At 35.8% G+C, this 15,591-nt stretch overlaps 1 protein-coding gene across 4 annotated transcripts in view; it reads right to left on the reverse strand.

Annotated features, from left to right (window-relative positions):
- cyst (rho guanine nucleotide exchange factor 18 cysts) overlaps positions 1–15,591 on the reverse strand; it is a 30,763-nt gene that overhangs the window by 10,769 nt on the left and 4,403 nt on the right. For 2 of the 4 annotated variants that reach the window (XM_013308665.1, XM_013308662.1), the window contains exons 3-16: positions 9,168–9,277; positions 8,671–8,787; positions 8,002–8,122; positions 7,266–7,407; positions 6,437–6,542; positions 5,870–6,030; positions 4,891–5,031; positions 4,537–4,603; positions 3,986–4,091; positions 3,707–3,780; positions 3,467–3,552; positions 1,075–1,131; positions 641–781; positions 380–476 (exon numbers count right to left, since the gene is read on the reverse strand). In XM_013308665.1, the coding sequence (XP_013164119.1) occupies positions 380–476; positions 641–781; positions 1,075–1,131; positions 3,467–3,552; positions 3,707–3,780; positions 3,986–4,091; positions 4,537–4,603; positions 4,891–5,031; positions 5,870–6,030; positions 6,437–6,542; positions 7,266–7,407; positions 8,002–8,122; positions 8,671–8,787; positions 9,168–9,277 (1,526 nt within the window). The remainder of the gene's footprint in view (positions 1–379; positions 477–640; positions 782–1,074; positions 1,132–3,466; positions 3,553–3,706; positions 3,781–3,985; positions 4,092–4,536; positions 4,604–4,890; positions 5,032–5,869; positions 6,031–6,436; positions 6,543–7,265; positions 7,408–8,001; positions 8,123–8,670; positions 8,788–9,167; positions 9,278–15,591) is intronic. The other 2 variants (XM_013308664.1, XM_013308663.1) reach the window with 2 other exon arrangements.

Genomic DNA, 15,591 nt, shown 5'->3' on the forward strand with positions numbered 1-15,591 from the left:
TTTTATGCATTCGAATCCAATAGCATAAGTGTAGAGCTAAGTTTAAATGGTTACAAGAAATATCAGTTATCTTAACAAAAAAAGGTCTTGACAGACATACGGACGGACAAGGTAATAAGAGTTCCGTTTTTTCCTTTCTAGGTACGGAACCCTCGAATTAAAAAATATAAAAAAATACATTTTAGAAAATAAACGACATATATCTTTTGAATGCCTAATTTATGTAATCAGTGAAATGTCAGATTCCATACTATACTCTATTGGATTTCTCAATTCTTTTGTAAAAATTGCGATTTAAAAAAACATTATATAATGGATAGCTTAGGAATATGAAATTAGGCTAGAAAAATAATATCTGTGAGGTCAAAAGAAGATTTACCTTCTGCATTAATCTAATAGTCAAACAATGATGTTTTTCTGTCAGGATCAGTTCGTAGATGTGCTCTTGACGTTTCGTTTCTCTTTCACCCAACGATCTATAATTAAAAAAAGAATAATATTAACATATTTCTAGAAATTACATCTTAACTAAAACCGCTATTAAAATAAAAAAAAACTTAACACAATATTAAAGGGAATTAGCAAACGACTCTGAAATCGCTAAGTTCTGTTGATTTAATAGTCATAATTATATACAAACTTCGCTAGTCCCTTGGGCGCGCCAGCTGCCCAGGTGTCGGGCTCGGTGGCACCCAGGCCCAGTAAGACCGCCTCCTCTCCCAGCTGGTCTGCTGTGAGGTACACTTCCGGCCATTCTGTGGCACCCGCCTCGTCTGACGCACTGAAATACAAAATACATTTATTAACATAAATGTCTATACTTAAAAATATCTTACTAATATTATAAATGCGAATGTTTATTTATATAGATGGATGTTTGTTTGAAGGTATTTCCAGAACGGCTTATCATATCTCGATGAAATTTGGTAGAGATGTAGAAGTCTGCAAGAACACATAGGCCACTTATTATGTTATTTTTAACTCCGCGCGGACGGAGTCTCGAGCAACTGCTAGCAATCTATAAAATTACAATGTCTTTGGAAAATATACTTTTTTAAAGAATATATAACTTACTTGCTCTGATCGTGTTTATGGTCTGAGCCGTCTTTGTCATCTGCGTAGATGCTCGTACTGAAAATATGAATACTTGTAAAATAATTGAATTAATTATATTAATGATACTACACACAGAATAGAATAACTAAATTTATATTAAACCTTACCGTCGGTTTCTGAGAAAAAAAAACCCCACTTAAAACATATTATCTCTTATCTCTGTGCCAAAGACAATGACAGACGATATGTTTTATACAGAGATTCTGGTCTCAGAAACCAACGATTAATTAATCCTTTACTCAAGTCAATATTTATTTTGAAATTGAATTCGAAAAGCGTTATTAAATATATAATTATTAATTATTTTAAATACTTTATAATATTCTGTGTGATTGTACATTATACATGAAGTATTCGAAAGGTACAGACAGGGTCAAAATTCATCCGACATAACAAATATCACTGACAATAGGTCATCACAATTCATAAAAATCTCAGTTAAAAAATAACAATAATCCTATCACTTTAATAAATTCTATCAACAATTTATCTCAGCGAAGCCTAAATAATAATAACAAGCGAAAAACTTTCACAATAACATGCAGATTTTGATTCAAAGATACCGCTTTTAATTATTTGACACAATTTTAAAATACTACCTAAAGCAAGAGTTAAATTAAATAGGAGATAGACATCCCAAATAAATCAAAAACATATTGTCATCCCTTTCATTCTTTATGAAAAAAACAGAGATAACTATATTTTAGACTCGAATATCAGTCTTAATCTACAATCATCTATATAACGGTCCTTTAAAAATAATTTATTTCGTAGATTTAATATAAGCACTGTAAATAAGGATTGATTTGTTTAATTCTTTAAACTTAAATTGTTTTATTCAACACTTTTTAGGTTTGGTCCTTCGAGTCAGATAATTCAGAAACAAATATGCAGTAATGTAATTTTAAATCAAAATATCTCCTATTTAACTCTTATCTTCTATTGCCAATTGTAAAAATAAAAGACTTCAGCAAAACCAATAATAAATCTGAACGCCAATCAAAATCTACGACAACATTATTCTCAAGAGAAACTTCAAACTACCTCCATAATAGATAGAAAGATACACAAGTAAGGCGTTGTGGATGATTCGAGAACGATCTAGAAGAGATTCTGTTGAACAAATGTACGATGAATCGGCGCCGAGACTGTTGATGATTTTAGGAAACCTTTGAGTATCTATTATATCACAATATATCTGTTTTTTTATTTTTTTTTGTTATACCGCTTTAGCTAACGTATTCAAACAAAATACCTAAAATTCAGACACTTTAGAAAACTTTTTCACAGGAACTTATAATATTTTGATCAAAAATTATACAAATAAATATAAAATAAAAATTCAAAATGACAAATAACTTTGAAAAAAAGACAAGCATAACAAAAATCATTTCAAAATCGACCTATAAATAAAACCGGAAACAAAAACCGACCGAGAGTTACCAGGAGTACAGAACCACGTCGTAGGTGACAGAACAGAGAGAGACAGAGACAGAACTATGGCGGTGAGTGTGCGGATGAGAGAGACAGAGGCATTCCCGCAAACTTACTGCACGCCGAGCTTGGTCGCGACGCGCCGCCACGGCGAGTAGCACCCCGTCGACTGCTTCTTGCTGTGTGCGCGCGAACACGAACACACGTGTACATAGGTGTGCGTTTATATACGAGTCTGTATGCGTGCGCGGCGTACACGGTACTAGCAAATGTGACTCCTTGCTACTCATATTACCCTAGTACTTTCATTTTAACAGCCAATCACTTTTGCAAGTCTCCGTATACCAATTTTTTACTCTAATATACCATATAGCCTTTAATTGGCGTATTGTTCAAACGCATCAAATGCATCTTCGAGAAAAAACATAAATTAAATAAGAAACAACGAAAAAAAAGAAGAAAACAGCTTACCGAAAACATAGCAGTCATAAAAGAAATAGCTCGAAATAAGATTAAAAATCGGCAATGATACAAAGCAAAGTTAAAAGTATTGAAGAAACAATACAAAATAGACCAAAATCCGCGTATAGTGTGGCATACTTGTGTATCTTCATATAAATACCATTTAATTAAAAAACGACGTTCACGCAGACGGGCAGACGAAAATCAGCCCTTTGCTGACAAAATCCAATGGAATCTCGCACATTATCGCACGCAACACAAATCACAAAATAATGCGTTAACGTAAAACCTTTTTGGAGCATCCCTTGCGCCCGACATTTAAAAAGCAGCAAAATATATGCCATACAAAATTCAAACCTCTAAAGCATGGGTCGTGTTTTCTTTATGATTTTATTTTAATATACATCTCATGATTTTTATTGTTTTATTTAAACACAAAAGAAATTTGACTGACCTGTTAGCATTCTGCGACTGACCAGACACGGAGCTACGTTTGCTGCTTTTACCGCTACTCGTGCTAAGCGACTTGCCCACAGATGTCTGTAAAATTAAAAAAAAAGTAAAATAAAAGCTCTTGGACTATAAAGACTCTTGGACTATACTGATTTCCAGTAGAATAGTTCCTTTAATTCTCTTGAAAAGATAATGTTTCACAAAGTATTTCTTCAATTTAATAAAAAAAAAATGTACCAACCTTTGAAGACTTTGGCTTATTGCATTCCACGATATAATCTTTGCAGACATTTTGATGAACTGTCATGGTACAATCTGTAATTATACATTTTAAACATTAGTATAGTAAAATATTTAAAAACATAAGTCTGATATCAGTCATCGAGAGTTTCTGACAGCAATATAATTATAAAACATATCGTTGTCCCTTTCATTATCTTTGACCAAAACAGAGATAACGATACATTTAAACGGGGATTTTTGTCTAAGAAACTCACGATTAGTTATACAAAGTACTAACTTTCACAGTAGAGGGCGGGTTTGTCGCCGACTACGCGTGCGCACCAGTCACAGTGACCGCCCGTGCCCGCCGCCTGCCACACGTGCGCCGCCTTACGAGATTTGTCCTAAGTTAGTTCATGGAAATATTATTTTTGTATCGTCTTCTAACAATGTTGCATCATTTTCGACTCGAAGGACCAACAAAATGGACAATGCAATGTATTATGATAAACATATCTCGTGTTTTTGTCTATGATTAGTAAATATAATTAAAAAAACTATTCTTTAGTGAACCTAATATAATATAAGTAATAGAGAAGACAGTATTTATAATATAATTAAGCGTCAATAGCCTAATGGTTAAGGATACGCATTTTCGATCACGAGATCGGGGGTTCGAATCCCGCCATTCGACTATTGTCGTAAACCATATCTTAGCACAAGCCTAGAACTTAGTTGGAATGGTAAAAAGAAATATTAGTAAATTTACAAAAAATCCGCTAATAATTTTATTTAAAAATTAAAAAAAAATCCTACAAGTAAGTAGTTGGTTTAAGATAAACAAATTACCTTCTTCTTTCTAAAGAACAAACTTCCCCTCTTTCGTCTCTTTTCAGCATGATGATCGAACGCAGCCCTGTGCCAAAACATAATCAACTTTAAAACCTTACACATTACAGTTCAATTTCTAATATACTATCATGCCTATTAAAATAAAAAAAAAATGGTGAAAAAAAACCACAATTAAGCGAAGCTGTGCCAAGAAACATGCCGATATTTATTCGTAATATTAAAAAAGATAAGAAATTACCTTACAATTTAATATGTAATTCGTTTAAAAATATTTACCCAAATTATTTTTTGACCCGAAAGAGATGAGATACACAGTAAAATGATCCCTATTACAACATACATAAAACTCACTGTTCTAAAAATGTAAGTCGATCCAATCCGAGATGTTCTTGGTGCGTGTTGTTCCTTCTGCCGGGCAGTTGGTTGTTGCCCTCAGTCTGTACGGACAAGTCTTCGTCGCTCTCCGTCTCGCTCGCACCACCGGTTGACAAGCTACCACCGAGCGAGAGGTACAATGCCTTTCGAACGTTCTAGACTATCCTTGTGCATGCTAAAGTCGCCTTTATGTATATGCTTATAAAGACGCTAATGACGTGTTTAACGCTTACTGTTTTATATTTATGCCACAATGAGGTGTGCCAAAAACAACCAGTAACAGTATTATACTGGTAAGTGCAGATAACAAATTATAAGCTAACAATGCAACGAAAACTTCACACATGCACAGATAAAATATTAAATTAAAATAAAAAAAACACATAATCTTATTAACGTGATATTCATTAAACTGTTTTGAAAAGGAATATTATATTTAGTAAAAACTTGATCAATTCAAGTGTAATTAAGTGACTAATTTAAAGTGACAGATTAATGAAGAATATTTATGTATCATAATAATCTCAGTATGTATACTTTGAATAGTATATACCATAGCATTTGTATACGATTTTTGTATACTACTGTGTGATTGGAAGTACGTACGGTGAGCGTGTACGTACTACACGAATACGCGTACGTACCGAACGCACACATGTACGTACTGTTCGTATAATTATACGTGTGTGTAGGTATGCATGTACGTAATATACGTACTTTTAGACATCATTAGTAAGAAACCTTTGACGCGAATGACGCGCTTTTGTTACAAAGTCAAGTGTCAGAATGATTAGTGAGGGGACATAAACGTCGAGAACCTAGTAAGGCTAGTGTTGTGCCAGTACACCGGCACAGTGTCGTTTTTTCTTTCTAATAGTACGAACGTAACTGCATTTGTACGTTAGTCTGTGTCTGTATGTCTGTGTGTCTGTAGTATGTATGTGTTGTGACTCACGCATTGGCAGGCGGTGGTGGCTGTGCGGGCTGCACGGCGGCGACGATGCTGGGCGTGGAGACTGACTTCTGCAGTGGAAGCCGCGCCGCCAGCCGCCCCCCGCTCACCGCTGCGCCGCCGCCCGCAGCGCGCAACGCCATTGTCACCTTCTCGAAGTCTTTCTGTTTAACAAACACAAAAATCACTTTAATATACCTTGTCTTTTAACCCTATGATATATAGAATTTTTCAGGTATAGTTTAGATTTAGTTAACAAAGAATATTATACTTATTAGTCTATGTTCTACATCTTTGCCAAATTTTAGCTAGATCCGTTCAGCCGTTCTGGAGATACCTTCAAACAAACATCCATCCATCTAAACATTCGCATTTATAATATTAGTAAGATAGAACAGTTCTTTTCTCTAAATATTTCATTTACCTTTTTAATATTAAGTCGCAATTACAATTTTTACAAGAAATGTAATAATCCATTGTTGGTCATAAGATACGAAAGCCTGCGGCTAATTATTCAGTGGAAATGGAGTTTAAGTAGATTTTTTTGTTTATATATCTCGTTATACTTACAGCTAAGTCGTTATCGTTGAGTGAATGTGTGGAGTGTCGTACAGGACGCGGCACCTCGCTCTCTGACTCCATTGATGATAGAGACGCGCTATGACCATTCAGATTACTGAAAAATTACATTTTAAATTGTTATATACATCCTTCTATATATATTTAATTATATACATAAATCTTATACTTCTACTAGTAGACTAGGCATAGATTTTTGAGACCAAAATCAAATGTTTAAAACTTATTGTTATCCCTATTTTGTCAAAGATAATGACAGGAATGACGATATATTTTATACAGAGATTTCTTTCTCAGAAACCAACGGTGATATGATCAGTATTGGAGCCAGTGTTGTACTGCATAATTAATATTGTGGTTCAAAGATTAAAAAGTCATTGCAGACGTAACAATTTAAGGAATCAATAGGACGTCAAGTTATGTGGGAAATGCAAACTTTCCTTCATTGTGTATATTAGAGAAAGTTTGAAAGTAGCGCCAGTGATGGAGAAATTAAAGAGTAAAAGTTTAGCGTGGTTTGAACATGTTATGCGGAGGGATGATGATGATATAAGCAAAATAGTAATGAGATTGAATGTGGACGACTACAAAGGTAGAGGAAGACCAAAAAAAAGTATGGAATGACTGTGTGAAAGAGGATATGCGTAGGAAGGGGGTTGACTCGGATATGACGGCTGATAGAGATGTATGGAGGAGTAGTATATACTCTGCCGACCCTCGATAGGGATAAGGGCAGGATGATGATGCAAACTTTCCTTCATTGTCAACCTGCAGAGACATACTTAACCACAGTCATAATAAGCTTTGAATATTTGATTACCTTCTCTGTCGCCTGTCGTCAGGCGGCTTGGTGCCGGGCTCGAGCGCAGCCCAGGAGCTGCGCCGACCCTCGTCACGTCTGTCCCACCCCCAGCCGCCCCAACCACCCCATTGCCGCGCATCACCTGTAACAAGAAGAACACCTAAAACTTACTTAACATTTGACGATAAGCTAACAAAACTTATCCGTCCTATCTTATTAATTACTAATGCGAATGTATAGATTAGTGGTTCCCAAACTTATTTTGTCTACTGCCTACTTTGAGAATAAATATTTTTGTAGCGCCCTCTTATTTTCACACATTTAAAAACCACTACAACTTCAAATTAAATTAATTAATTACTGTGACCTATATATGTATATTAACGGAGAATTCTAAACGAAACTTTTACTATAACCCGCAACTTGAGACCTGCAGCACCCACAAGGGGGCGTTATCGCCCACTTTGGGAACGACTGGTATAGATGGATGTTTGTTTGATGGTATCTCCGGAACATAACGGAACGTAGGGAACAGATCTCGATGAAATTTGCCACAGATGTAGAACATAGTCTGGAAGAACACACGGTATTTTTTTTAATCCCTAGGAGGGAGTCGCGCTCGACAGCTAGTATTACGTAACTTTTCAAAGAGTCACTATAATCGGAATCCTCAGTTTAAAAAGTATTATTTCAAAATCTTTGTATATCTTATCATTCTTTATTATTAAGTGGGACATGTTATTTGGGTACTTACCACTTCCCTTGCGGCTCTGCGGGTAGAAGTCGAGATGTGTGGGTGACGAACACTCGGGCTCCACCACGCCATCTTTGCACAGCGACGGACAGGACGTGCTGAGACGGCTGTTACCAGTTGCCTGACAAATAAACCATTCTAATGTTATCCATTCCATCATTATGTTTTTTTCTGCCTTTCTCCATACGAAATGCATGTCTCGCCCATACATCTCTATCATCCATCATATCTTCATTCCCTCTGTTCTTACGCATACCCTCTTTCGCACAATCCATTTAATTTTTCTTCAATCTTTCTCCACTGCCATTCCAATGCCAGCCCAACTTACTTTAGTACCTGTGTGACATTCCCTTCAGAAATGTAAAACTTTATTACTACCCATACTTTTAGACATTATTAGTTAGAATCCTTTGGCGCCAATGGCGCACTTGCATTACTAAGTGTCAAAATGAATAGCGAGGGGACATAAACGTCGACAATTTTAATAAGGCTAGTGTTGCGCCAGTACACCGGCACAGTGGCGGATTTTTTTGCTAACAATACATGCTTTGAAAAATACTAGCATATTAACACAATACGCATAACGGGGTAGGTAGAGACTTTCATTTGTCAATTCTACATTCATACATCTTCACATTTATTCTAGTCGAATGTCCTATGTGTAGATACCAATAGTGGTAGGGGCGCCGCTCTCATGCGCTGCACGGCCGCGTTCAGCCGCCGCAACTGCTGTAGGCTGTCGTCCAACACGCCCGGGCTGTGCGGGGTCACACTGATCGTCGGCACCTGGGTCATAAACCATCCTTGAAATTAAACTCTATACCATTTAAATACACTGTAATGAATTGGCTATGGTCTTGGTTGTCATGACAACCGTCACACGCAAGCGAGACAAACGGTTGTATGGTACGATTGTATACGTGCTGTGCTGGTGAGCCGTAAAACTCTCCAAAGACTGGGACATACATTTTCAAATACAATCATCATATTTGTAGGCTTCTTTAAAAATTTACTTACACATAAATGCGTATAAATTTGCAGTATACAAGTTAATTTTGAGTGCTTTGCCGTTACTAAATTCAAATTTCATATCAAGCTTCTTTTTTATTACATCTGTTATAATGATTGTCATTTTTGGTAGGTACTACAAAATATATTGTTCGCACCTGTGCCCTGGCGGCCGCCATGTTGTCAGGGGGCGTGGCTCTAGGCGCGTGCTCGGTCACCTCGTCCTCGCTGCTATCAGAACGCGATTCCGAACTCCCGCCGCCCTCGTCTGTAATTTATTTATTTAAATGTAATAAAAGAGCATAGATCATACATGATAGGTTTAAATCATAGCCTCGAACAACTAGTGACTATGTTGATTAAGAAACTACAAATATACTGTATCATGATTCGCGATTACATTTTAATTTAAATTTTATACAGATTTATTTACACCACATCTCTAAAGAAAAGCGAAAGCATAATTGGCCCATCTCTTTACTATTTCAATCACATGGAAAGACAGGAGAAAAAAATAGTCGTCGATACAAAAGTGCTTTTTTCTAACACCGGCAATATCTAAATTACATTTTTTATTATCACTAGGGTAAATAGTTTTTCGCGGACGAAAGCTCAAGTGTGCTTGTGGCCTAACCACTATCCATAGGAGAAACAGAGGGGTTTAGTGGTTATGCTTCCCATCCGGAAGAAAATCCCACATTACTACCGTGTTCACCCCCTGGGCGCGGAGTATGCATGAAGCATTCCCCTCTGAAAAAAGGGTAGATAGCTTTGCATATTTATGCTATGAAAAAGGCATATTTGAGTTTATTTATTTCATTCATTTGCTTACAGATTACAAGGCAATAAAATTCAGAAGCGCTTCGGGAACAAGCATCCAAATAGCCCATTTATACCCGGATAACAATGGGGCATTACGCGAGGGTGGCCAAAACGGAATGTAAACACTTCACCCCTTATTTACCATCGTCTGACCCAGTTATTGCCGGGTCAAGGCGGGTGACAACCCTGGCAAAAAGCCAACTTAGATCCAAGTTGTACGATAAACAAAGATACGAGGGTCAATATAATTTGGTTTGTGAATCTGGTATAGACCAACAAACTTATCTGACCCGGCGGCCGTAAGTTAAACTAAAGTGAATTGAAACAAAGATAGTTCGCCCGAAGACAGAGGCACTGTTATCGTGGTTCACTTTATTAGAAAATATGCAAAACACGACATGACAGCTACGGACGAAAAGGACCTTGTGACCCTTTTTAATGTTGACAGGAGGACGCTAGTGAGCTGTCATATTTAGTTTGACCGATGTCATATATTTTTATCAGTTTCAACAATTGTACACCACAGTACCTCTGTCAATATTAATAAGTTGCCACAAGAACTTTGTCAGACTGTACCTCTCATAAATATAATTTTCTATGACCCTGTAGATTTTGTATATTTTCTGACAGAAATAAACGAAAACCCTTCTCACTGGGCCAGATAAGTTTATCTCACTATAGTTGTTTTATTCTAAGGATCTATGACATCTCATTGTTGAGACACACGAATGGAGCATTGTCTCGTGTCCATATTTTCAACAAGGGTTTATTCATCGTAAGAATTGCAAACTTTATAGAAAACATAGAGATGTCAGACCTAAAGAACGATGGAACAAAACAAACCCCTTTTGATAACATTAAATACCATCAAAAGGCAACTACTATACGTATATGACAACGGAGATCTTAAGTCAAACATGATATACCGTGGATTTTCACTGCTTTGGCTTTTACAGATGTTTCATCGATGGAAGTCCACGGTTAACCTGATAACCCAAGTTTAGCATTAACAATAAAAAGTATAAACATATACTGTCTTTTTACAGCCATCTTACTAACTTACTAATCCTACTATGATAAATGCGAATGTTTAGACGGATGAATGTTTGTTTGAAGGTATCTCCGAAACAGCTGCATGGATCTCGCTGAAATTTGGCATAGATGTAGAACATTTTCTGGAAGAACACACAGAGTACTTATTAAGTTTATCGACAGCTAGTATACAATAAACCATAGACAGGTAGTCGTGAGCCTTTCGTGATAAACTTTACTTCTACAAGGTTTATTCGCATTTCGCGCTATAAAACTTAAGTTTTGTCGTAATTTAAGTACGGATTTTACGAGTCTATCACGAATTATCATTCTTTGTAACAGATAGACAATGGTGAATCACCTGTAACATAATATTGCCATCCTTATCATTCGTTTTGAAGAAATAGAGACAACATTTTTTTTATTTAGTTTTTTTTTAAATTCTTAGTGAAGGAATCCTTCCTTCAAAGGAAGTACACAAACCGCTGTAGTAAGGTACATTAGCCGAGTAACTCAACTTATATGGATTCCCATCGACCTTAATTCGATTCGACAGGGGATCGCTTATTCTTTAATTTAATTAAAATTTTAGACTGAAGTTCTGAAATAGCTTCTTTTGGGATCAAATTCTTCGATACACATTATTTTTAATTTTACGCGAATACATCTATACTAATATTATAAAGCGGAAGTTTGTTCGTTTAAACGCGCTAATCTCAGGAACTACTGGTCCGATTTGAAAATTTTTTTGTAGGATAATCCATTTATAGAGGAAGGCTTTGGGCTATATAACATTACGCTGCGACTAATAGTTTTTTTTTTAATTCATAATATCTTCAGTAATACGTAAAGTAAATATATCCAATGTTCCAGGTGTCTTTAAATCTAACTTAGAAAATCTAAAAAGAAACCGTATTAACCAAATAAAGTACACATGAAACATAACTGAACGCCAAATACTTCGTCGCAACATAAAACATTTTAGCGTATTGTAATAACATCGAAGAGCCGTGACCAATCGGAACGAACGACCTTCTTAAGTTATACCTAAACGTAGCCTAAACGTCTGTAAAAATGTATCACCTAGCACGAAAATATTTCATTTTATTTTCATTCTTTTCTGAAGTAGCTGTTGCTCGTGAATCCGTTTGCAGGAAATTTCATTCATTCATCATCAGCTCACTATACATCCCCACCGAGGGGCTTGGAGCATACCCTAAGTGAAGGGTGATTAAGGCCATAGTCAACCACGCTGGCCAAGTGCGGGTTGGTTGACTTCACACATATCTTTGAATTTCTTCTCGGATATGTGCAGGTTGCATCACGATGTTTTCCTTCACCGTAAGAACGTCGGATAAATGTACATATGTAAATCGGAAATCGACAAACACATGGCGGGATTCGAACCCAGGACCTGCAGATTGCAAGTCAAGTGCTTGACCACTGAGCCACCGACGCTCTTAGGGAGATTACAAAAAACTTAATTAGCATCCTATGTGTTCTTTCAGACTATATTCTACATTCATGCCAAATTTCAGCAAGATCCATGCAACCATTTTTGAGATATCTTCTAAAAACATCCATCTAAATATTCGCCTTTATAATATTAGTAGCATATATTGGGGTATCCCCGTTGCAACTGGATAATCCTAAGGGTTTTCGCGGATGATCAGCGCTGGTTACTCAATGATGAACACCCAGCATACAAAGCTAAGAGAAAACCCTATCCGGTCAGCATTCCAACGCTGATTATAAATATTTCCTTTTTTACGTAATTGTGATGTTCTACGAAGTTAAAAATGGACAACAAAATGAAAAACAAAATAGAAATAATATGACATAAGTAACTGTCAGTTTGTCAAAACACATGTTCAAGAATATGTTGTTGTAAAAAGATATAGTGATATGTTCTTTAAAGATGTTTCGTCAGTGGGAACGCCAGCGGGGTTAGACAAAGTGCATTCGCTTCGAAGCGATTCCATAACTAACTTAAAAACTGTACAGAACTGACAACTTTCGTTAAGTAACGTGATTGTCGCGCGTCAGTCCTATACATTTTTGAAATTCGATATGGAAACACTTCGAAGCGAATGCACTTTGTCTAACCCCCCTGTTATATTAATTAATGAATTACACAATGAAGGAGTCAACTATTTAATAATCATAAGTGCATAAGCTGCTACTAAAAAAAGATACTAAAATAACAGCGCCATTAAAATGTCGCAAATAACTCAAAATGAAAGCATAAAAGCAACATTTTAGGTCCGACATAAACCGAATCGTAAAGAAGCGACATTTTTACCTCGCCAAAGTCGTTTACTACGAGGATATTAACGTCTGGAGGTTACCATACTTTAAAGTTATATTAGACAAAAATTACTACATACACAAAATGTCTACGTGAAAAAATTATTTCTAAGAATTAGATCTTTTTTTTGTAAATTAATTCAACAATGTACTAAAATAACTCGGAAACATACAACAAAAAATCGTTGACTTTCTACGGCACAAAATATTTACAGAATGCTGACCTGTAAGAGCAAAATTGAAAATGTTCGAATACGCAGATAGTTTGGAGGCCGTGCATCGAGAATATTGATTCTGGGAATAACCAAAGAGGTCGCGTCGGCCATATGCAAATGTCCGCTGATTCCGGCGTATTTTATTTAGTGCAAATTTTAAAAGAACAACCGAGTCAACGTAACCTAAAAATTTTCGTACACGTATTTGGAAAAAAATCCGAGAGATGTAATGTAACCTTGATTCTAAAGCAATTTTTTAATAGTTTAAAATAATATAAATACTTGCAGCAAAATTAAGTAATCACTAAAAGTTCTCCTTAGTGTAGTTTAGTGATAAATGTACAGTAATATTTAACCATTAAATAACTCTGAGCACGATAGAGTCTCTGGTCTAGTCTTGTCTCTTGTCTCCAAATGTCTCTAGGCCATGTCTTCTTTAATTTACAATTTAATCCAGAGACAACAATTACAATTCTTATAGACTTCCCCAAATATTTTATCCTCGTAATAAATTCAAGTTGGTGCACTCAGCCCGGTAGCACTTAACCGTTATCTATGTCGTACGCAAGCGATAGTCGATACATTTCTAAGGTCTTATGGGTCTGTGAACTTCCGGTGCTTTGAATAAGTAAACTTTTATGTATCCGTGTAAAGATTCTATAAATATTCAAAGAAATAGTCCACAACATACCGAGGGCTTCTACTAAGCAACAGATGTGCATATGTCAGTTTCCAGTAAAAATGAGAAATAAGGGTGTTTCCCGTTGACCTGATCGATCTGCTGGTCAATCAACCCAATTGGATTTTATCCCATTCAATAGTATACATAGAATCAATCTTATCAGTAAGATTTTCTGATGCTATGGACCAAATGGGGTAATTTATCGACCTACAATTGACCCAGTAGGATAAATTGTTAAAACAGTGAACAATCAGCCTAATAGGAATATTTTTCTGGAACATGTCGACTCAATCTGACCAACATGAAACTACAACTTGGTTACACATATAGAAAACAATAACAAACTGCAAAATTATAAAACTTATCCTGTTCGTAATATTCGAGCGATGTAACCCACTCGTGCAACAGATGCTGCAACTGAATAGAGGCTCCTAGTCGTAATTTAACTTAATACTCTGTTCTCAAATATATAACAATTATCAATTTGAATGGTCTTATAATAATAATTAAGCGCAAAATACCTTTTTACACATATTACTGAGAAAGAAGATTGGCACAAGAACAGTTTTAAAACTATTGTGGAAATAAAGACATATGAAGTGAATGATAAAATATTAACGAAAAGGGACATTATAAATTCCATTTACAACACTAAAATCTGTGAAGACAACATCAGATAGATCGGGATCAAGGCAAGGTCATGAATATACATATGTAATTTTATAGAAAAATGTAAAAATAACAGAAAAAAAACTATAATTATGTATAAAAAAATCTTAACATTTAAATATCTCGTAACAAGAAACATTAACTAAGCTACATTAGGGCTGTTCTAGAGACATCTCATTACGTAATCATAAAAATCGAAGCGCAGGGCGCAACAAGTAATTTCATCTAAACTCTTACCTTAATACATCGAGGCTACATTTTTGTACACCAATAAGTTTTTATTTCACATTTTAAACTGGCTGTTTATAAAAAAAAAACAAAATTCACATAATTACGAAAAAAATAAAAAACCACTTAATTAAAATTAAAAAAAAAATTACATGTGTTTAAAACGATATTTAATTGAAATTAGACTTTAAAATTTACTACTTGTAATGCTGTGATTTATTAATATAATTCGCTAAGAACGGAGTGACATAGACAGGGCCAGCCTGGTGAAAAGCTGGGCGGCCTTTGTGCGGGGTGTGGTACAGGGCGCAGGCGCGACATCGATCGCCCACAAAGACTATTCGAGACTCTGCCCTAACTAGCTGCTGGAAGCGACACAACGAAACCCAAGCTGGGACGCAACAGGCGATTCAACAGCTATTTCTTATTCAACAAGTCCAACGAAAATCTAACTTGCATTGTTCTACAGCTTTCAGACTAACTTAAATATGCATTTCAATTCCCAAAGGTGTCCTTATTAAATACGTATAAAAACATTCCGTAGAGTTAAGAAATCATAGAGCGACTTTTTAATTATATTAAAAAAAATACTTACTAAAAATAATATCGTCATAAAACCTGAGCCCC

Source organism: Papilio xuthus, unplaced genomic scaffold (genome assembly GCF_000836235.2).
Source record: "Papilio xuthus unplaced genomic scaffold, Pxut_1.1 DF827870.1, whole genome shotgun sequence".
Lineage (NCBI taxonomy): Eukaryota > Metazoa > Arthropoda > Insecta > Lepidoptera > Papilionidae > Papilio > Papilio xuthus.